This window comes from Pseudopodoces humilis, chromosome 29, assembly GCF_049639895.1.
Source record: "Pseudopodoces humilis isolate 2021_Gansu_Grassland_sample_001 chromosome 29, ASM4963989v1, whole genome shotgun sequence".
Lineage (NCBI taxonomy): Eukaryota > Metazoa > Chordata > Aves > Passeriformes > Paridae > Pseudopodoces > Pseudopodoces humilis.
Window position 1 is genome coordinate 564,497 of NC_142228.1, and position 20,462 is coordinate 584,958.

At 61.4% G+C, this 20,462-nt stretch overlaps 1 protein-coding gene across 11 annotated transcripts; it reads left to right on the plus strand.

Annotated features, from left to right (window-relative positions):
- The first annotated feature begins 554 nt into the window (after positions 1-554).
- On the plus strand, positions 555-19,675 carry UBTF (upstream binding transcription factor). 11 transcript variants are annotated; one of them, XM_014261008.2, is made up of 22 exons: positions 555-684; positions 4,469-4,602; positions 7,570-7,745; positions 8,021-8,104; positions 8,709-8,864; positions 9,555-9,619; positions 10,204-10,333; positions 10,765-10,875; positions 11,159-11,292; positions 11,859-12,000; positions 12,317-12,358; positions 13,073-13,186; positions 13,319-13,474; positions 14,111-14,266; positions 14,375-14,485; positions 14,571-14,659; positions 14,827-15,016; positions 15,255-15,302; positions 15,570-15,638; positions 16,008-16,154; positions 16,443-16,562; positions 16,926-19,675. In XM_014261008.2, exons 2-22 carry the CDS (start codon positions 4,545-4,547, stop codon positions 17,037-17,039), a joined length of 2,412 nt encoding a protein of 803 aa, XP_014116483.1. In that variant the 5' UTR covers positions 555-684; positions 4,469-4,544; the 3' UTR covers positions 17,040-19,675. The 11 variants fall into 11 exon arrangements, with proteins under 11 accessions (XP_014116483.1, XP_087924091.1, XP_014116482.1 ...); XM_088067965.1 differs by lacking the exon at positions 555-684 and adding an exon at positions 1,071-1,088; XM_014261007.2 differs by lacking the exon at positions 555-684 and adding an exon at positions 1,149-1,262.
- Positions 19,676-20,462: the final 787 nt, after the last annotated feature.

Here is a 20,462-nt window from a genome sequence, read left to right on the forward strand (position 1 = left end):
GCCGGGGCCGGCCGGGGCTGGCCGGAGCCGGTCGGGGCGCGCTGGCGGACGGGAGCAGCCGGGCAGGCCGTGGCCGTAGCACAGCCAGCCGCGCTGCTCGGTGCCACGGGAGCTGCCGGTACGGCGGGAGCAGCCGGCACCGGAGGGGTGGCCGGTACCGTGCAGGCAGCCGCGGTCGGTGCCATGGAAGCGGCCGGTACCGTCGGGGCGTTCGGTACCGCGGCGGCAGCCGGGCTGGCCGGTGGCACGGAAGCAGCCCGGGATGGCCCGTACTGTGCCGGCAGCCGGGCTGGCCGGGAATGTGCAGGCGCTGCCCGGCCGGGATTGGCTGCGGGGAATGACGCCCAGCACAACAAAGGTGGAGTTGGAGAAATTCCATTAAAAAAAATTAAGAGAGAGAGAGAGGGAGAGGAGAGAAAGGGAGCGGAGGGAGGGAGGAGGGGAGGAAGCTGCCCCTCGCCCGCCCCGCCGGGCAGAGCCCCCCCCGCCGCCGTGTCCCGGGGCCGCGGGGCGGGCAGGAGCGCGGCCCCGCCGTGCCGTGGGGGCCCGGCTCGGCTCCCCCCCCCTCCCCCTGCTTCCCTTCCCTTTATTTTTTGTTCCTCATCTCTCTTTTTCTTATTTTTTTTTTCCCCTATTTTTTTATTTTTTTCTTTATGCAAACGCCGGCCGAGGATTGTTGCACATGTAAGGAGATTTTTTTTTTTTTCTTCCTCCCTTCCCCCCCCCACCCCACCCCCCCTCCTTTCCCTCCTCTTCTCCTTCCTCCTCCTCCTCCTCCTCTTTTTCTTCTCACCACAGTGTTGCAAAAGCAAAGAGCAATAAAAAACCCGGCGGAAAGCGGCGGCGGGGCGGCGGGGCTGGCGGGGAGATCCCGGCGGATCCCGGCGCGCTCAGCCCGGCTGATTGGAAGAGCGAACGCAGCGCCATGGAGGCGGGGGAAAGCGCGATCGTCTCTGCGGGGACTGGAGCGCGCCCACGCCCGGGGCCAGCGCTGCAGAGCTGGCCGCCGTTCAACCGCCGCTCCCCCGCCCCGGCCCCGCCGAGCGAGCCCCGAGCCCCCGCCGCCCCCCAAAGCGGCGGCCCCGCCGGTACGTGCCCGCGCCGGGGGAGCCGCCGCCGCCGTGCCCCGCCGCGCCGCGCCGTGCCCCCCGCCCGGGCTCGCCATTCGCCGCCGCGCCGCTCCGCCGGCGGGGCTGGAGGAGGCGCTTTGGTCCTCCCCGGGCTCCCGCTGCCGCCGCCGCCACCGCCGCGCTCCGGGCTCGGTAAGGCGCTCCGCCGCCGCTCCGACGGGAACGGGGAGGGGGTCGCGCCCACCGGAGCGATTTTTTTTTGTTTAGATAGATAGGTAGATAGATAAATATAAAAGAGAGAATATATATTTTTTTTTAGAAAGGCTGGTTTCGCGCAGGCCCCGCGGGCAGGAAGCCGCCGCCGCCACCGCCGGGGCTCGCCCGCCTCGCCCGCCCGCGGGGGGCACCGCGCTGGGGCTCGGGGCGGGGGGCAGCGCCCGGCTCGGCGGCCCCGGTGTGCCCCCCCCTTCTCTCCCTCCTTTTTCCCTTCCCTTCCCTCTCCTCCTCCTCGCTCCCTCCCTCCTTCCCGCTCGCCTTCCCTCCCTCCTCCCCGGTGCCGCAGCTGGATTTCGGGGGCAGGCTTCCAGCGCTGCCCGCTTGTTTTTCCCGAGCCCGGGTGAGTCCCGCGCCGCGGCGGGAGCTGGGCGCCGCGCTCCGCCGGTGCGTGCCGGGGCACGGCCGACCCCCCCCGCGCTTCGTTTCCCCTTATCCTCGCTTTATCCCCTCTTTATCCCTTTTTTCTCCTTATTTTCTTTTTATCTATTTTTTTTTCTCCCCTTTTTTTTTTTTTTTTTTTTTTCCGCCTTTTCCCCCCTTCCCTTCCTTTCTTCCCTCCGGACCGGGAGCGGGGCTCCAGTCCCCCGCTGGGTGGGTGGGTGTTTGCGGGCTCGAGGAGGGGTCGCGGAGAGAAAAGAGGGGGGTAAGAAAGGGAGGAAAGGAAAGGAAAAACGAGGAAAGGAAAAGCGAGGAGGGGGCGGCGGTGGGGAAAAAGAGGGGGGGGGAGGATCGGGTAGGAGCCGCTCCCCGGGGGTCGGTGCGGGGAGGTCGCGCTGCCCTCGCCCGGCTCGCTGCAGCTGCCCGGCCGCCCCCAGCCGGGCATCCCCGCCCCCCCTTCCCCCTCCTCCTCCTCCTCCTCCTTCTTCTCCTTCTCCTTCTTCTTCCCCCAGCGGCTCCGGCGGCGGGGTTGGGGCTGCGGCGGCTCGGTTAGAGCTCCCCCCCACACCCCCCCCCTCCAACCTCCTCCCTCCTTCTTCCACCACCACCACCTCCTCCTCCTCCTCCTCCTCCCCCTTAGCAGCCCGGAGAGGTGGGTTTGTCTCGGCTTTATAACCGCGGGTGGAGGGGAAGGAGCGGCGGGCGGAGGCGGGCGCAGCCCGGCCATTGTGTGCCGCGGCGGAGAGCGGCCGGTAACGATGGGGGGATGCGGGGGGGATGCGGTCGGGGGGGGATGAAGCAGCGCATCGCATCGCTCCGGGGGGCCGGGGGTGCGGAGAGGGGCGGGGGGAGCGCTCGGCGTTCCCCCAGCCCCTCTCCGCACCCCCGGCCCCCCGAACTCGCCTTCCATTGTCTGCCCGGGTGTTGTTGGAGGGAAAGAAAAAAAGGGGGGGGGGGGGCTCAGCTCGCTGGCGCCCGGGTGGGAACCGGGGGCGGGGGAGGCGCCGCCGGGGCCGCCCGCGCTCGGTCCCACCCGGTTCCTGCTGCCTGCTGGAGGAGGAGACTGGAGCTGGCCGGCGGCGCAGGGCATGTGCGGGCTCCCCGCCTCCGCCCGCCGGCCCGGCCCCTTCCTCCCCCGCCTCCTCCTCCTCCTCCTCCTCCTTCCCCCCTCCGGGCGCGGGATCCGGTCCCCCCCGACTCCCCCGCGGGGGATCCCGCGCCCCCTCCCCGCGCGCCCCCCGGGGATCCCGGTGCGCGCGCACCGCCCCGCCCCGCCATGATCCCACGGATCCCTCCCCCTGTCGCGATCCCGCCTCTCACGACACCCCCGCACGTTCCCCCCGCTTGTGATTCCCCCCCCGGGCGATCCCCGCTCTCACACCGCCCGGGGGCTGGGCTTGATCCCACCCCGCGGCGATCCCTCAGCCAGCCCCGGGGGTGGTCCCAGATCCGCCCCCCTTGGGGGTTGATCCGAGCCTGGAGCGGTTCCCCCCATGCCTTCAGGGTTCGTCCCGCCCCGGGTGATCCTCGGTCCCACGCCGGTGGGGTCTGCACGCCCCTCGTCCTCCCGCAGGTGATCCCCAGCACTCATCTCCCTCCAGTGGCCCCAGATTCGTCCCCGGCGGGGCTGACCCGGCCCCCGGGCCCGGCGGGGCCTGCACCCCCGGAGGGTCCGGACTGCCCTTTCCCCACAGCTGATCTCCCCCGGGGCCCATCCCGCCTCCTGCCTGGGGCTTCTGCACCCCGGGGCCGTCCCCCCTGCCCTCTGCGGGTGATCCTCCCTCACACCCAGGGCCTGGTTCTGCCAGAAGCCCCTGGAGCCCCCTCCCCAGGGGACCCCCCAGCCCGGATTCCCCCTGGGATCCCACAGGCCCAGCCCTCCCCAGGCCTGGGGCCTGCTCCCCCCCAGGCCTGCGGCCTGTCCCTCCCGGGGCTCCCCCTGAGGCCTCCAGCCCTGATCTGCCCTCCCGGGACTGCCCCAATGGAATCCCCAGTGGGGATCCCCCCAGACCACCATCCTGCCACCCTCTCCACCAAGTTTTGGGGGTCTCCCTCCCTAGTTTTTCCTTCCCCATGGAGCCATAAGATCCTTCCTAATGGGGTCTGAGGGGATCCTTCCCCTGGAGCCCCTCTGTTGAAATACCTTCCTCCAGCTTGTTCTCCTCCCTTGGGAGACCCCTGAATCCCCCAAGGTCCCCAAATGCCCCCCAGCTCTCTTCGGTCTGGGACAACCTTCTCTTCTCCAAGCATGTCCCCACTTCTGGGGAGGATTTTGCTGGATCTATGGTGGGCCTTCCTTTGAAACCCCCCCGTTTTGCAGTGGGGGGAGTGAACCCCCTTAGAGGAGATCCCTTGGAGCTCTCTTGACTCAGATTCTCTTGATCCCAGGTTTTTGGATCCCATCTATCCCAGGGAGCCACCGTGAATCTGTTTCCTCTGGGATTTATTTATCCCTCTCAGACCCTATCCCCACCTTGGGGACAAACCCCTGGACCCTTCTCCCCTGCCCACACACCCCTTTTCTCCTCCCCTGAGCAGTGTGGGGGTCACATCACCATGAATGATCCCCCCTCCTGGAGCTCTCCCAGACCCCACAGGGATGGTTGGGTGGGGGTATTCCAGCTCCTCATTCACCAGGGAGTGGAGAGGATGGACGGATGCCTGGATCAAGTTCCCCCCACATCCTTTTAGGAGTTCCCCCGTCACGGTGGGGATGCCTAGCAGGGTTCTCCCTTCCCTTGCAGAGCCGTCCGGGAGTGATTTCGGGAAGAGGGTGAGGAGGGAGCCGGCGGGACCGTCCTGGGCACAGGCAGGTGGAGGATGAACGGCGAAGCTGAGTGCCCTGCAGACCTGGAAATGACAGCTCCCAAAAACCAAGGTGAGCCCCCGGCAGCCCTCCACAACACGCCGGTGCTCCCAGAGGAATTCTGCCGCCATGCTTGAGAATAATAATAAATAAACCTCAGAGCGCCCCTTTTCTCAGAGGGATGGCAGAGGAGAAGGGATGGAGGAGGAGGAGGAGGGGTGCAGGATCCGTGGTCCTGGCTGCCAGCGGATTGAGGCGGGGGAAATCTGCCTCTCCGAGGTCTGATCCACGGCGGGGAACACGCCCACACGTGCTCGAGCACACGGATTCATGCTCTGGTGCACCAGCAGCCCCTTGGCGCTGGGATGCTCTTTTGGGGGACTGGAGTTTCAGGGGGACTGGGAAGTGGGGGCTGGTACAGAGGTGCTGCCCTCCCTGCTCACATCTGGGCTGCATTAAAAGCCGAGCCATTACCTTGGGCCTCCAGCTTCCAGACCCCGGCATGACATCAGAGCTTCAACTTTTATTGGAAAAGGGGCAGGAAAACAAGGGAAAAAAGAAAGCTGTTCATTTAGGGCAGCTTGCAGGGCTCTGCCACTCCACCGCTCAAAAACCCCATGGGTCCCCCAAACCTCTGGATCACCATCCAGCTCCTCACACCTGCCAGGTCCCCCCAGTTTTCCTCCTTCCTTGCTGCAGTCGGGGTTGTTGCCTCGAGCGAACCCGGCCGGAGCACGTGTCCTTCTCCAGGACTTTAGTGGATTTAATTACACCGGGGCAGCTTTCCTAATATAGACCCGGCCCGGCCGGTGCCAGGAGAGCTGGGATAAATCTGTCCCAGGGCACAGACAGCCCCATTCATCCTGCTGGGTGAACGCTGCAATTCCAGCATTTTTCAGCATGCCCCATGTTGGGAGGGGGGAGCAGAGGAATGGAGAGCTGAGTGTGGGGGTCCCTGTTGTCCCCACCCTGCTGCCAATGAGGATTTTGGGATGTTTCCACTGTTTTTTCATGTGTTCCTTTGGGATGTGGTTGTTCTGGCTGTCTGCTGGTGGGGGGGTTCACGTGGGGCCAAAAGTCTCTGGGTGTTTCTGCATTCAAGGGGGGAAACTGAGGCACTGGGCTTGATGGGGGCAGGTTTGGGGGGTGTCTCATTCCCTTCTCTGTCCCCTCTGGATTTCTGTGGCCGTGCTGCTTTTGGTAATTCCTCCTGATTTCTGCAAGTAAAGTTGGCACCAGCTTCCCAACCCTGTTCTGCCTCATTGGTCCTTGCCTGGGAGGCCTGGAAAGTGGCTGGGAAAACACAGGAAGACAGAATTTGGGGCTGTGCTCTCCCTCCTCCAGCTCTCTAGGGAATGCGGGCTTCCCATCTTTTTTGCCTCTTCATGGTGTTTTGGGATGAAGCCAGGAACATGGAGACACACCCCAAGCCACCTCACTTTCCAGGGGGGCTGTTTCTGTCTTCTCCCTCTGTTTTAATCCCTGATGAGGTCACTACAGGGACCAGCTGGATCCAGAACTGTCCCTGCCTTGACCCCCAACCAGGCAGGTCAAGGAGGGGAAACGGGATGGGGGAGTCACATCCTGGCTGTGCTCCCTTCACCAGGTCCCACATGTTCTTTAACATCCCTTGCTTGGATTCAGGATTCCGGGGGAATTGTCCTTCCACAGACCCCTGCAATGGCAGGAGCTGGAGGTGATTTTCCTCATGTTGAGTCTTGAGTGGAGGGAGAGCTGCAGCTGGAGAAATCCGTGCAGCTGGATATTTCTGGGAGCTTGGTTTCATTCCTGGAGATGGAGGGAGTGACGCTCCACTCAGATCCATGATGGGCCACACTGTCCCCATCTCTTCAGCATCCTCTGTGCCCCACTGTCCCCATCTTTGAGGTGCTCTATGTGCTGTGAGCAGCTCCAAACACCTCAGCCTTCACCTGGCAGAGACGTGAGGCAGGGAATGCCACGGTGGGCCAGTCCTGGGCTGCGGAATCCTGGGTGCCCATCCCGGGGTGAGGCAGCCGTGGCTGTGTGGGCGGGTGGCTCTGGGCTCTGCTCCTCCTCCAGCCCATCCCCAGGGAATTTTCCTTCCGCTCCCAGGCCCTGCTGCATTCCCCAGGGCCACCCATGTTTGCAGAGCACCCCGGGCTGTGCTCCCCAGCTGGCGTGGAAGCTCGGAGCAGCGAGGAATTCCCCTGGCAAGGAAGCAGCCCCAAGGCTGGGCTGGATTCAGGGCTGGATTCAGGGCTGGGATATCCTGCCTGCTGCCTGTCCCAGCACGGTGCTGCTGCCTGTCCCGGCCTCACGGTTGCTCCGGGCTCTCCGGCTTTGCCACGTGCCCATCCCACCACTGCAGTGGCATGTTCCTATGGGAGCTGGGGATGCTCCTCCCAGCAGCTTGGGGGATGTTGGGGTGACGTGATCATCATCCCTGCACTGTCAGGGACCTCTCTGTGAGATGGGGGGGCTGTGCTGGGCTCTGGCCCCCCTCACTTTGTGTTCTGGGAGCTTTGACCTTGGCAGAGGTCACCATGGAGCTGGGCCCAGGTGATCGCAGAGCTCTCCAAGGTGCAGGAAAAGCAACGCTGAGGTTTTCCAGTTGCTCTGGACGCATCTTTTCCACTTTAAAAGTGCATTTCCCTGCTTCCTGCTTGGCTGGAGAGCTCACTGTTCCCATGTCACTCCGCAGGGGTAGGAAATAGCCCTGTGCTCCCATGAAGCAGAGCCATCCCTTATCTGATGGTTTCCTGGGATGAGCGAGTCTCTCTGGTTTGCACCGAGTGGAATTTCTAGCTTTGCCCAGATTGTTTTGGCCCATAGAAAGTTGCTCGGGGGTGATGGAAACAGCCACGTCCCTTTGATCTTTAATCTCGAGAGGCAGCATGTGCAGATTACGTGTCCTGGCGTGCGGTCCGGAGCGGCACGCCGGGAGCTGTAGTCCCGGAATCCTGCCGGGAAGGGAAGGGAAGGGAAGGGAAGGGAAGGGAAGGGAAGGGAAGGGAAAAGGCTTCCTGCCCCTGGCTGATCCCGTTTCTCGCTGCTCAGACCGCTGGTCGCAGGAGGACATGCTGACCCTCCTGGAGTGCATGAAGAATAACCTGCCCTCCAACGACGGGAGCAAGTTTAAAACCACCGAGTCCCACCTGGATTGGGAAAAAGTGGCTTTCAAGGACTTCTCAGGGGAGATGTGCAAGATGAAGTGGATGGAGATCTCAAATGAGGTAATTGACACCACATGGGGCTTTGTGGGGGCTTTGTGACAGGGTCTGAGTGTCCTACTGACATTCCCAGGGCTGTTGGAATTGTCCAAGTCGAGCGCCCAGAGCCCTCGGCCGTTGGTGCCGGCGCCATCCCGCTGCTGTCAGCATTGTGACCCCCTCAGAGGGGCTGGGATCGGTCATTTTGGGGTGGCATTACAAAACCCAGTGGGTTTCTGCTATGCTGGGGATCTGCCCTATCCCCTGTTCAAGTCTTTGTCTCTTCATTTCCTGCACAGGTGAGGAAATTCCGGACCCTCACAGAGCTCATTATGGATGCTGAAGAGCACGTGAAGAATCCTTACAAAGGCAAAAAGCTCAAGGTATTGGGCGGGAATTAGGCTGAGTCCCTAAAGGGACTCACACACTTGCTCAGGGTGGGGGCCTGTCGCCCCTGTGGCACCTCAGATCCGCGTGGCTGGGCCGTGGGAGCCCCTGCAGGCACCTCACTGCCCGGAATCCCGGTGTCCGGCTGCCCAAGGCTCCGGAGGCCGCGGCGCTGGGCCCGGGCCAACTCCCGGCTACATTTAATATGGCCGGCTGTACTGCTGGCAGCCTGCAGCCCAGTTTAGCTCCAGAGGGGCCGGGAGCTGCTGTCCTGTTCCTGGCCTGCCGGGCGCTTTCAGCTGGGTGGCCCTGGGGCAGCCGATGGTCCATCCCTGGGAGCTGGGTCCCATCCCCTCCTCCTGCCCCGGTGTCCCCTTTGCTCTGTGCTGGCAGCTCTGGATGGCTGGTGGCCGCTCCCGAGGTTCCCAGCCACGGGCTGCTGTAGCTCCTCGGGGAGCCCTCGTTCCCAGCAGTTTCCCCCTCCTTGCCTTGATCACCAGCAGGGCTGATGGAGGCAGGTGCCCCCAGGACTGGGGAGCCGTGGGCTTGGCTGTGCTGCCAGCTCCATGCTCAGTGTGCTCCACTCTGCTGTCTCCCCAGAAACACCCCGACTTCCCCAAGAAGCCCCTGACTCCCTATTTCCGCTTCTTCATGGAGAAGCGAGCCAAATACGCCAAGCTTCACCCCGAAATGAGCAACCTGGATCTCACCAAGATCCTGTCCAAGAAATACAAGGAGCTTCCCGAGAAGAAAAAGGTATGGGGAGGTCAGGAAGCCCCTTCCACCACGTGCCTCCGTGTGCTGGGCTCTGCTCAGCTCTTCCAGTAAAACCAGCGGAGCTCAAGCTCTGCCTGGCGAGGGCTTAATCCAGCTCTCAACAGGAGAAGCCAGGTGTTTGCTTAGTCCTGTCAGACCTGTAAGACTTCCTTGGTTTTTCCTGTCCTGGTTCCCAGGATCTGTGGGGTGGAGGCTGGTTGGGTCTGTCCGTTTGTCCGTCTCTCCCTGACGGACCTGGATGGTGGCTTTGGGTGGATCCGTGTTTAATGCCGGGCTTAGGGCACACGCCCCGCTGTGCCACCCTGTCCGGGTGAGGGACACGGGGACAGGCTCTGGGAGATGCTGGGAGCAGACATCTGCCCACCAGAGCTTGGGCAGGGCTTTGGGGCAGCCCAACTTTCCCTCTGGGCTGTCCAGGAAAAGTCCAGGGCACGAAGTCCTGCTGTGCCCTTTCCCAGGGCTGCTGGGATACACAGGGAGGGGAGATACCCGGCTGCTGAATCTCAGGCAGGCTGGAAACCCTCTGCAGGACCATTCCGTGGGCTGGGGAGCTCCTGAGTCCCTCTTGGGATGGTGGGATGCCCAGCCAAGTCGATAGGGATGTGTCTTCCTGCCCAGTCCCTGGTGCTGATGTCCCTCTCCACCTCCGCGGTGGCTTTGTGTCCCCAGATGAAATACATCCAGGACTTCCAGCGAGAGAAGCAGGAGTTTGAGAGGAACTTGGCGAGGTTCAGGTGAGCAGGCAGCCCCCCCACATTTCCCCAGGCCCCTCCAGGCAGATCCAGGTTCCCCTCCTGTGCATAGCTCACAGAGGAAGCCCTGATGGGCTTTTGGCTTGAAGAGGTAATTCAGCGAAAAGATAGCAAGGAAAAGGTGTCTGAGAGCATCCCTCCAGCTGGGAGACTGGGTGGGGGACAGCAGAGGACCAGCCATGCTCTGGGGGTCAGAGTCTGCGAGCTGGGGACAGGAGCCCCGCTGCCAGCACTGATAAAAGCTGAAGTGTCCCCCCAGTCACTCCAGACCTTCCCTTGGATGTGATTGCTGTGATCCAGGTGGATCCTGGCATTTCCAATGACCTGCTGTTGCTCCAGGGCTGCAGCCAAGCCCAGGGATCCTTGTAGCCAATGCTCCCCGAGGAGGGACAAACTGAAATCTGTCCTAAAACCCTCCTGCTCTTTTTGGGCCCCCGCAGTACCTGAGCCATGGAGGCTCAGCCCTGCAGTGACAGTCACTCCTTAGCAGGCAGGTTTAGGGCTGCTCTCCTTGCCACTGCCGCCTCCCTGACGCTCTCCCTTCCCCACCTCCCTGCCTGCTGAAGGGAAGACCACCCGGATCTCATCCAGAACGCCAAGAAATCCGACGTCCCCGAAAAGCCCAAGACCCCCCAGCAGCTGTGGTACAACCACGAGAAGAAGATCTACTTGAAAGTGCGTCCAGATGTGAGTACGGTGGGTGGGAGTGAGTGCGAGTGTGAGTGCTGGGGGGTCCTGGACCCCGCTGCTGGGGGCAGGAGGGGAAGGGAGAGAAGCATTTTAGGGGGTCGGGATGGAGGACACCGCTAGCAGCTCCCGGAGCCTGGACTGAGGTAAGGAGGGGCTCTGCACACCTGGAAGAGGCTCAGGGATCCAGCCCCCACTTTTTGGCAGGAAGGGGTGACCACAGCCTGAGTTAGGGCAGGAGAGGATTCCAGCACAGACATTCACCTCTGGCCATGCCCCCCACTGCCACACACCCCCACGGCTCCCAGCCGCCCCGTGCCGGGTGCCGCCAGGCCCCACCAGGCCACGCCATTTTTTTGCCATTTTTTTATATTTTTTCATTCCTCTTTTTTTTTTTGGATTTTACCCCTCTGCCCTCACCTCTGGCTTTGGGTTTTCAGGCCACCACGAAGGAGGTGAAAGAGTCGCTGGGCAAGCAGTGGTCTCAACTCTCGGATAAAAAGAGGCTGAAATGGATTCATAAGGCCCTGGAACAGCGGAAGGAGTACGAGGTAGGGAGCAGCCTCACCCGGTCCCCTCCACACTCGGCCCAACATTCACTCCGAGCCTCTGCGTCCCAGCCCTGCGTGGCCTCTCCCGATAGGCAGCGTGGGGGTTCAGGCAGGTCCTGGCAGGTCCCTAGAGAGTGTGAGCCCTGCCTCTCCAGCCGTGTGCAGGGCAGGCAGCAGCATCCCCAGGCGCAGGATTAGGGCAATGGTTGGCTTCTCTCTCTTCCTCCTCCAGCCCCGGCAGGCGGGGGTGGCAGCCCCTCTGATGGCTCTCCATTCTCCACAGGAGATCATGCGGGATTACATCCAGAAGCACCCCGAGCTGAACATCAGCGAGGAGGGAATCACCCGCTCCACCCTCACCAAGGCCGAGCGGCAGCTCAAGGACAAGTTCGACGGACGACCCACGAAGCCGCCCCCGTGAGTCCTGTCCCTCCTGGAGCCACAGCCTGGCTGGTGCTGGCTCTTGCCAGCAGGGAAACTGGACTCTGCTGGGCTTGGGAAGCCCAGATAACTTCTGGGATCACGGACACGGAGGGGTTAGATGGCAGTTATAGGATAAATTTCTTCAAGCCAGGGCTGCGCAGGGCAGTGGTGGAGTCACCATCCCTGGAAGTGTTCAAAAAGTGCAGATGTGGCACCTGAGGACATGGTTTAGTGGTGGGCTTGGCAGTGATAGTTAATGGTCGGACTAATTATCTTAGAGGGCTTCTCCAGCCTTAATGATTACATGATTCTGTGATGATCCCTCTAAACCAGTCTCTAAATACACATCAAATACATATTTTGGGGAGAATCTGAGCGAGGTTTACAGTGATACCCTGGCTTTTAGGGGTGATCCAGCAGCCAGCTGCCCTAAAACACAGGCACTTCACTTCCTTGCCTGGTGCAACCCAAGTGAGGGGTTTTGGGGAGGCTTTTAGCACCGAGCCAGCTCCACAGGGACAGGTTTTCCCTAACACTGGGTTCCTCTGTGGGTTTTTCAGGAACAGCTACTCCCTGTACTGTGCAGAGCTGATGGCCAACATGAAAGACGTGCCCAGCACGGAGCGGATGGTGCTGTGCAGCCAGCAGTGGAAGCTGCTCTCCCAGAAGGAAAAGGATGCCTACCACAAAAAGTGTGACCAGGTGAGCGGCTGAGGATGAACAGGTGGGGGGAGAGGGGCAGGTGGGCACCAGTGCTGTGGGAAAGGAACAGTGGGATGGGAGAGTCTGGGCTACAAATATCCCTGGAAACGAAGCCTTCACCTTTCCTCAGTCCGTGTGCTACTCTGCATCACTGATGCTCCCTGAGGTCCTCGCTCACCTCCCCTGCTCCTGTCTCCTGTGTGGACAAACAGATGGTCCAGGTGGAGGGTGCTGTTGCCAAGGGGTGGAGGCTGGGTCAGGGGCAGGGATGGAGTGAGGGATCTCTGTGTAACCACACATCCCCGTCTCCCTCCAGAAAAAGAAAGATTACGAGATTGAGCTGCTCCGCTTCCTGGAGGTGAGTGATGAGGGGGTGCTCAGCCCTCGTGTGCTGGAGATCCCAAATCTGGGAATGGGGAACTCTGCCCAGGGACTGGGATGGCTTAAATGGGGGGCTGCCCTCTCTGCTCCCCCAAACCGTTTTGGGGCCCAGCTATGGGTGCTGTGCAGATGGTTGCACATAGCCTTGACGTTCCGGCTGTCCTGGTGCCTGAGCCAGTGTCTTCCAGCTGGGCACTGGGAGGTGAGGGTGGGCCCCCAGCTGGAGGGGAGCTGGGGTGAGCAGAGAGCTGGAGCTGGAGGGGAGAATGTTCAGTGGCTGTGGCTGTGCAGCCTCTCACTTCCTTCCCTTGCTGGGTGTGGGCGGGGGAGCTGCAGAGAGGCCACCCCAGCATCATCCCCGGGCGGATGTGACACGGTCCTGCTGCAGCTGCAGGGGCACGGGGTGGAAAACCCAGGGGTGTGCCCGGATCCAGGCACCTGCTCACCTGCTTTCACTGAGAAACGGCTGAGCCGGGGAGGGGACAGACGAGGGACACTGCCCAGATAGGGGGTGACAGCGTGGGGACCCCCAGGAACATGTGCAGTTCTGAATGCTGGTCCTGACTGGGACAGGATTTGCTTCAGGACACCCAAGTGCATTAATTCCCCTTCCCCAGAGTCCCTATTCCCCAGTTGCCTCAAGGCCTCATTAGCACTGGGCTAACGATGTCTCTCCTCCTGTGCCACCCAGAGCCTGCCCGAGGAGGAGCAGCAGCGGGTGCTGGGCGAGGAGAAGATGCTGGGCAGCAACCGGAAAGGGGCGACAAGTCCTGCGTCCAAAAAATCCTCCCCAGAGACTGGCAAGGTGGGAGCGGCCCCGGGAGGGATGGGGCAGCACCTGCCAGAGCCTTGGGATGGGGTTGTGCATCTCAAGGGGCTTTGAGGGCTTTGGTCCCTGCATGGGCTCACCCCCCCTCACAGCCCTGTGCCCCCTCAGGCCAGCTCAGAGAAGCCCAAGAGGCCCATCTCAGCCATGTTCATCTTCTCGGAGGAGAAGCGGAAGCAGCTGCAGGAGGAGCGGCCGGAGCTGTCGGAGAGTGAGCTCACCCGGCTCCTGGCCCGCATGTGGAACGACCTCTCCGAGAAGAAGAAGGTTGGTACCATCCTCATACTCCTCCTCCATCTCCCTCTCCGCTGCTCCTGGGGGCACCTCGGGCAGTCCAGGGGATGCTCCTGCGCTTGTCCCACACCGAGGGGCACAGACGTCCCCTGGAGCATCACAGTGACAGTGACACAGGTGCCAGTGTCGGCACCGAGGGGCACCGCTGGCTGTGCCACCTCCTCTCATCACCTGGGGGGTCAAAACCCACCAGAAGAAGAAACCTCAGAGGGCCCTTGAGCCGCAGAGTTTAAGGCTTTGGTTGTTTCCCTGCTGGGGGGAACCCCAAGACAGGGTTGGGGTCGGTGGGGGGGCTGTCAGTTCTTCTGTGGGGACAGTACTGGGGGAGCTTCAGTGTCCCCATGGCGTTTGGGGGCTGTGTCCCTGCCGTGCCCCCTCACCCCGTGCCCCCCTCACCCCGTGCCCCCCTCACCCCGTGCCCCTCACCCCATGCCCCCCTCACCCTGTGCCCCCCTCACCCTGTGCCCCCTCACCCCATGCCCCTCACCCCGTGCCCCTCACCCTGTGCCCCCCTCACCCTGTGCCCCCTCACCCCGTGCCCCCCTCACCCCATGCCCCTCACCCTGTGCCCCCCTCACCCTGTGCCCCCCTCACCCCGTGCCCCCCCAGGCCAAGTACAAGGCACGGGAGGCGGCGATGAAGGCGCAGTCGGAGAAGAAGCACGGCTCGGATAAAGAGGAGCGTGGGAAGCTGCCCGAGTCTCCCAAAACTGCCGAGGAGATCTGGCAACAGAGCGTCATCGGGGACTACCTGGCTCGTTTCAAGGTGAGGAGTGGGCTGGGAAAGAGGCTGGAGGTGGGGCCCAGAAGTAGCACCCCAATGTCCCAGGGTTTTTGGGTGCATCTGATGCATCGTGGTGGTTCTGTCCCACAGAATGACCGGGGCAAAGCACTGAAGGCCATGGAGGCCACTTGGAACAACATGGAGAAGAAAGAGAAGCTGATGTGGATCAAGAAGGCGGCGGAGGATCAGAAGCGATACGAGGTGGGTCTCTGCCCCGTCCTGTCCCTCGCTGTGCCCCTTGGCCAGCGCTGCCCCTCTCCCTGACCCTGTCTCTCCTGTGGCTCAGAGGGAGCTGAGCGAGATGCGAGCCCCTCCGTGCTCCACCAACTCCACCAAGAAAATGAAATTCCAGGGAGAGCCGAAGAAACCCCCCATGTGAGTACCTGGGGTGTGAAAAACTGGGTCTGGCTGCGCTGCTGGGAAGAGCCTGGAACAAGAGGAGGGAGGGTGGGCTGGACCCTGGTGGGGCTGGACGGGGTTATGGACACCTGGGTTGTCTGTAGCCACTGTCCCAGCCCGGTCCCTGCGCTCTCCCCGTGCAGGAACGGTTACCAGAAGTTCTCCCAGGAGCTCCTGTCCAACGGGGAGCTGAACCACCTCCCGCTGAAGGAGCGGATGGTGGAGATCGGCAGCCGCTGGCAGCGCATCTCCCAGGGCCAGAAGGACCACTACAAAAAACTGGCAGAGGAGCAGCAGAAACAGTACAAGGTGCACCTCGACATCTGGCTCAAGGTGGGTGCTGGATCCCGATGCCTGGTGCGAGTCTCTGGGATCCCCTGCCTTTGGGGAGGGTGCTCAGCATGGGCTCTGTTCCCAGCCCTCTTCCGGAAACCATTTTTTGACATTTTGTAACTGAAAAGGATAAAAGTTACACACATGAGGAGGCTGTGCCCTGTGCTAGAGCCCTTTCCCTCTCCATCCCCCACTGCTCCGTGCCCGCCCATCCCTGACCGTGTCCCTGTTCCCACAGAGCCTCTCGCCCCAGGAGCGGGCTGCGTACAAGGAACACATTTCCAACGTGAGTATCCGTGTGGCACTGCCACGGTGGGATCCCGGCAGTTTGGGGGTGGGGTAGCATTGCCAGGGCTCGGGGCTGGGCAGGAGAACCTGGGGGCTCGGGGCTGGGCAGGCTCAGTCCTGAGTGAGCTTTGGATGCGCCACACTCCAGAGAGCCCCTCCAGCGGGGATTTGTCCCCATGGCAGCTCAGCAGTGGGGTTTTCTCTGGGCTGGACGCTGGGAAGGAGCTGAAGTTGAGCCCTAAAGGGTTTTGTTTTGTTCCCACAGAAGCGCAAGAGCATAGGGAAGATCCGGGGTCCCAACCCCAAGATGAAGCCAACCATGCAGTCCAAGTCGGTGAGTCACAACAGCCCCGTGGGGCCACCCGGGCCCCCCTCCCTGCGGAGCGTGTTGGGGGACCCACACCCCTTGTTTGGGGCGTCCCTTGTGTTTCCGGCTGCCTGCTCTGTCCTCGAGACTGTAAACTTTCCCCAAGTCCCTGCTCAGAACCCAGCCAGGTTGGATTTGGACCCCTGGTACCTGCTCGAGGAGCCTTTTTGGTGCAATTCTCAGCATTAATGGGGAGAGGCTCCCAGGAAGGTGTGGGATAGGGAATCAGCTGGTCTGCTCAATGGCTGGAGGAACCCAAAGGGAAATGGTCCAGGATGGGGTGGGAGCTGCACCCATGGAGGTCCAGGGACTCAGCAAGCCCCTCCTGTCCTTCAGGAGTCAGAGGACGATGACGACGAGGAAGAGGAGGAGGAAGATGACGATGAAGATGAGGATGATGATGATGACAACGGTGACTCATCAGAGGAAGGCGGTGACTCCTCAGAGTCCAGCAGTGAGGAGGAGAGCGAGGATGGGGACGAGGTGAGGCCGTGGCACGGGGAGGGCACGGGGCCCCCCTCCCCCTGGGCTCAGATAGATCCGTGGCAGAGGAGCCCCCGGGAAGCAGAGGGACACGGGAGGAGAAGGGGAGCAGGATCCCCCCGGTGTGCCCGGGGCGGGCACGAGGAGCAGCCGCGGGGCATAGTCAGGAGCAGCCTCGGGACTGTAGAGGTGCGGGGGGGTGTGCAGAGCCCCCAGTGAGCAGAGAAAAATCTCCTGTCTTTTTCCTGGTGGAGATACTGAGTCTGGTCTCGGCTCCGTTTGCGCCAGTGTGAATGCCGAGTAAGTCACCAGAGTCAAAGCTTTACACCGGTGCAACTGAAATCAGAGTATGCTGGATGGCGCTGGGGCCAGAAACCGTGTCCGTGCCTTGTGCTCGCCACCGGACAGGTGAGGTGTTTCCACCCCCTCGCTGGTCTCAGCTCACGCCTCTTCCTTCCCTGGCTTTAGAGGGGGGAAACTGAGGCACGAGGCGGGTCGGGTAGCCTCCCTCGGATCGTGTAGCGAGGCAGTGGCAGAGGTGAGGGCAGGACCCCGCGCGCTGCTCCGGCACGTCCCCCCCAGCACCCCGAGCTGAGCCCTTGCAAACTCTCCTGGCTCCTGCCCCGCGTCCCTCCTCCACCCCCAGATCCGGGGGGCAGCCGTGGGAGGGTGGGGGTCGCACCCCGGCGGGGAGGGGAGCAGGGGACACGGGGGTGACGATGGACTAACCCTGCCCTGACCTCCCCCTCCTCTCTGCCACCCGCCTCCCAGAACGACGAGGATGACGAGGACGAGGATGATGAGGACGAGGATGACAACGACTCGGAGGGCAGCAGCAGTTCCTCCTCCTCCTCGGGGGACTCTTCCGACTCCGACTCCAACTGATCGGCCAAGCTCTTCGTAACGTCGTTTGGTTTCTTGGTTTCGGTCCCAGATCTCCCCTGCAGCCCCTCAAAATCCTTCCTCCTCTTCCTCCTGCCCCCCCGTGGGACCCCCAGCGCGGGGAGCGGGGGCTGGGGGACCCCTCCACCGAGCTCACACTACGGAGGGGAATCAGGGGCTGCTTCCCCCAGGCTGGGGGGCGAGGAGAGAGCCCCCCACCCCTGCCCCCGCTTCACTCCCGAGGGGGAGCGATTTTTTTTTTTGGAATTTCATCCTTTCCAGGGAGGTGTCTCTCCATCCCTACTCCCATAACCCCCTCGCTACCAGCTCTGGACTTTCTAGAAAGAGAAGAAAAACACACAGGAAAAAAAAAACAAACGAAAAAACCAACAACACCCCCCCCACTTTTTTTTTTAATTAAAAAACCCAGAAATGGGAGGGAAATCCCGTCCCCGCGCAGCCCCTGGGGCAGCGGGCGCGGAGCGCGAGCCGAGGGGCTCAGGACTCAGCCGATGGGACAATGCCTCCCTGCAACCCCCCCAGCCCTCTGCGCACCCCCCAGCATCTTGGGGGTCCTCCCCACCCCTGAAAAAACCTTGTACAGTCTGGAAACTGCCCCGGGAGCTGCCCGGGCTCTCCACATCCACGGCACTTGGGAGCGGCCGGTGACGCGCGGTGTCCCCGCGGGGCTGGGGGTGTGTGAGTGTGAGTGTGTGCGGGGGGCTCCGGGGCCGCCCCCGCCGGGGCCGCGGCTCAGCGTGACCAAGGGGGGGCTCGGGGTCCCCCCGCTCTGTTGTCGGTGGGTGTTGTGCCGTTGTATTTTATTTTATTTTTTTTTGTTGTTGTTGTTGTTTTTTTTTTTTTTTCCTTTTTATAAAACGAGAAAGATCCCATCTTTTATTTTTCATTTTCTCCCTCCCCGTTTTCCCCGCTACCCCTTTTCCCTCCCCTCCTCCCCCAGCCCCCCATTTTCCTCTCTGTCTCTGCTGAAGCTGCTCCTCTCCCTTTGTTCCTGGGGGGGGACCAGAGCTCCCCTCGCCCCAGTTAACCCCAGTAACCTCCAGTTCACGCCCCCCCAGGGGGGTCTCACCCCTTCCCGGGCCATGCTGTAAATATTGGTGCGGTTTGGGTTTATTTTGGGGGGTCAATGCCCTCTTCCCGGGAGGGGGACGGGGCCGCAGGGGCTGGGGTGGGTGCATGGGGGGCCTGTCAGGGGTCCCCCCCATTTTTTTAAGCAGACACGAGCACCAGCAATCCCACGGCACCGCCCTGCAGGGTTCTGTCCCCCCACCCCGTGCCACCCCCCAGAAACCCACTCAGTGTTATTGGGGACCCCCCCAGACCCCCACTCTAATTGGGGGGGGTCTCAAGATTTGTTTTTTCTGCCCCCCCATCCTGTCCCTGGAGAGGAGCTGGGCTGGGGGACAGGAGGATTTGGGGGTTCCCAGAGAAGGGGATGGGGGATTTGAGGGGTTTTTTTCTCTCTAGGGCTGTAATTTATCCATTTTTCTCTTCCCCCAAATCTCTGCAGGGCTGGGGGGCAGAAGGGGGGTCCATGCTGCAGATTTAGGGTTTGGAGGGGAGTCCCTACACCCCCAGCTCTGTCACACCCCCAGGTTTGCTGCTCTCAGCACCCCAAATCCAGCCCCCCACAAAGACATTGGGGACCCCCTCAGCACTGAGGGGAAGGTGGGGACAGTACCTACCCCTTGTCCTGGCCTCAGTTTGGGCTGAAAAAACACCATTTTGGGCAAACTGACCCCAAAGCTGTGGGGAAGGGGGTGAACCCGGGTGCTCCCGCACGGACAATCCCCCCGTGTCCCCCCGGGACCGGGGCCCTGAAGAGAACCCAGATGGTGTCCCCCCCCTCAGTGTCCGTCTGTCTGTCCCTCTGTTTCCCCCTCCCCATTACCCCAATCCATTTGGGATTTTCCTTTCATTTTCTTCCCAATTTTTAATCGCCGCCCCTCCCAAAATCCCCTAAGGGGAACCCCCCCCATCCCTTTTTTTCTGCTGAATGTACCCAGCACTGTCGTGTTTTAGTGGATGTGTTTTTAGTACAAAAAAAAAGACAAAAAAAATTAAACCCCACCTTTTTTTTCCCCACCTTTTTTTCTGTTAAAAAAAAAAAAAAAAAGGTAAAAAAAAAAAAAATTAAATAATAAAAAAGAAAAATTCTTACAGCGCCGACAATTTGGGAGGGGGGGGAAAGACGTTTGCGCTGCAAGAGAATTCCTGAGTGCATTTTGGCACTGCCACAAAATCCCGGGATCCTTTAGATGGAAGTTCTTGTGAATTACGTTAAAAAAAAAAAGGCAAAAAAACACCAAAAAAAAAAAAAAGATAAAAAAAAAAAATCATCTTTTTTTTCTAATATTTAAAGAGTGTTTTTGTAGGTTTAAAAAAAAGACAAAAAAAAAAGGAAAAAAAAAAAAAAAAAGAAAAATAATAATAATCCCGACTCGGAATTTGTACGGCTGCGCGGGACGCGGGGGTCGCGTCCCCGGTTTCCCGGTTTGCTTGGGGTTTCGGTTCTTTTTGTTTTGTTTTGTTTCGTTTTGTTTATTTTTGAGTTTTTTGGGGTTTTTTGTTTTTCCTTTTTTTCTTTTTTTTTTTTTTTTTTGTATAATAAAGTGAAAAATAATGTTTCTGTTCTCATGTCATTACTATAAAAAATAAAACTTTAGGAAAAAAAAAGAACAAGTGTGAGAAGTGTTTTTCCTCCCTCTTGGGGGGGATCCAGTGCGGGAGGGAATCCCTGGGGGTCATTTCTGGGGGCTGATGGCACTGCGGGATCCACGGGGATCTGCTGGTGGGGAGCGGGTGGGATCTGGAATGTCAGAGGGGTCTGTAGGGATGGGGATCGGGGGTCTGGGGGTCTGTAAGGGTAGAAGGAATCTGTAGGGGTGGGGGATCCTTGGGATGGGGCTCCAGAGGAATGGGGGGATCCTTGGGATGGGGGAACCCCTGGGGGCGGTGGGTCCCTGGGGTGGGGGATCCTTGGGACTGCTGGGGTCCCTGGAGGTCTGGGGGTCCGGGGTTCGGGGTTTGGGGGTCCGGGGTTCGGGGGTCCGGGGTTTGGGGGTCCGGGGGTCCGGGGTTCGGGGGTCCGGGGGTCCGGGGGTCCGGGGTTCGGGGGTCCGGGGGTCCGGGGTTTGGGGGTCCGGGGGTTTGGGGGTCCGGGGTTTGGGGGTCCGGGGGTCCGGGGTTCGGGGGTCCGGGGGTCCGGGGTTCGGGGGTCCGGGGGTCCGGGGTTTGGGGGTCCGGGGGTTTGGGGGTCCGGGGTTTGGGGGTCCGGGGGTCCGGGGTTCGGGGGTCCGGGGGTCCGGGGTTCGGGGGTCCGGGGGTCCGGGGTCCCTGCCGAGGATCCCTCCGCGGTGGGGTGGGGGGGGGCTTCGGGCCCCGCCCCCTTTAGGGCCCGCCCCC

What these genes read in the sequence shown, in the direction of transcription:
- UBTF (XM_014261008.2), top strand. Translation starts at nt 4,545, where the DNA reads ATGAACGGCGAAGCTGAGTGCCCTGCAGACCTGGAAATGACAGCTCCC. An exon ending in GGATGGAGATCTCAAATGAG is followed by an intron (nt 7,746 to 8,020) that starts GTAATTGACACC and finishes TTTCCTGCACAG; the next exon opens with GTGAGGAAATTCCGGACCCT. An exon ending in ACAAGGAACACATTTCCAAC is followed by an intron (nt 15,303 to 15,569) that starts GTGAGTATCCGT and finishes TTGTTCCCACAG; the next exon opens with AAGCGCAAGAGCATAGGGAA.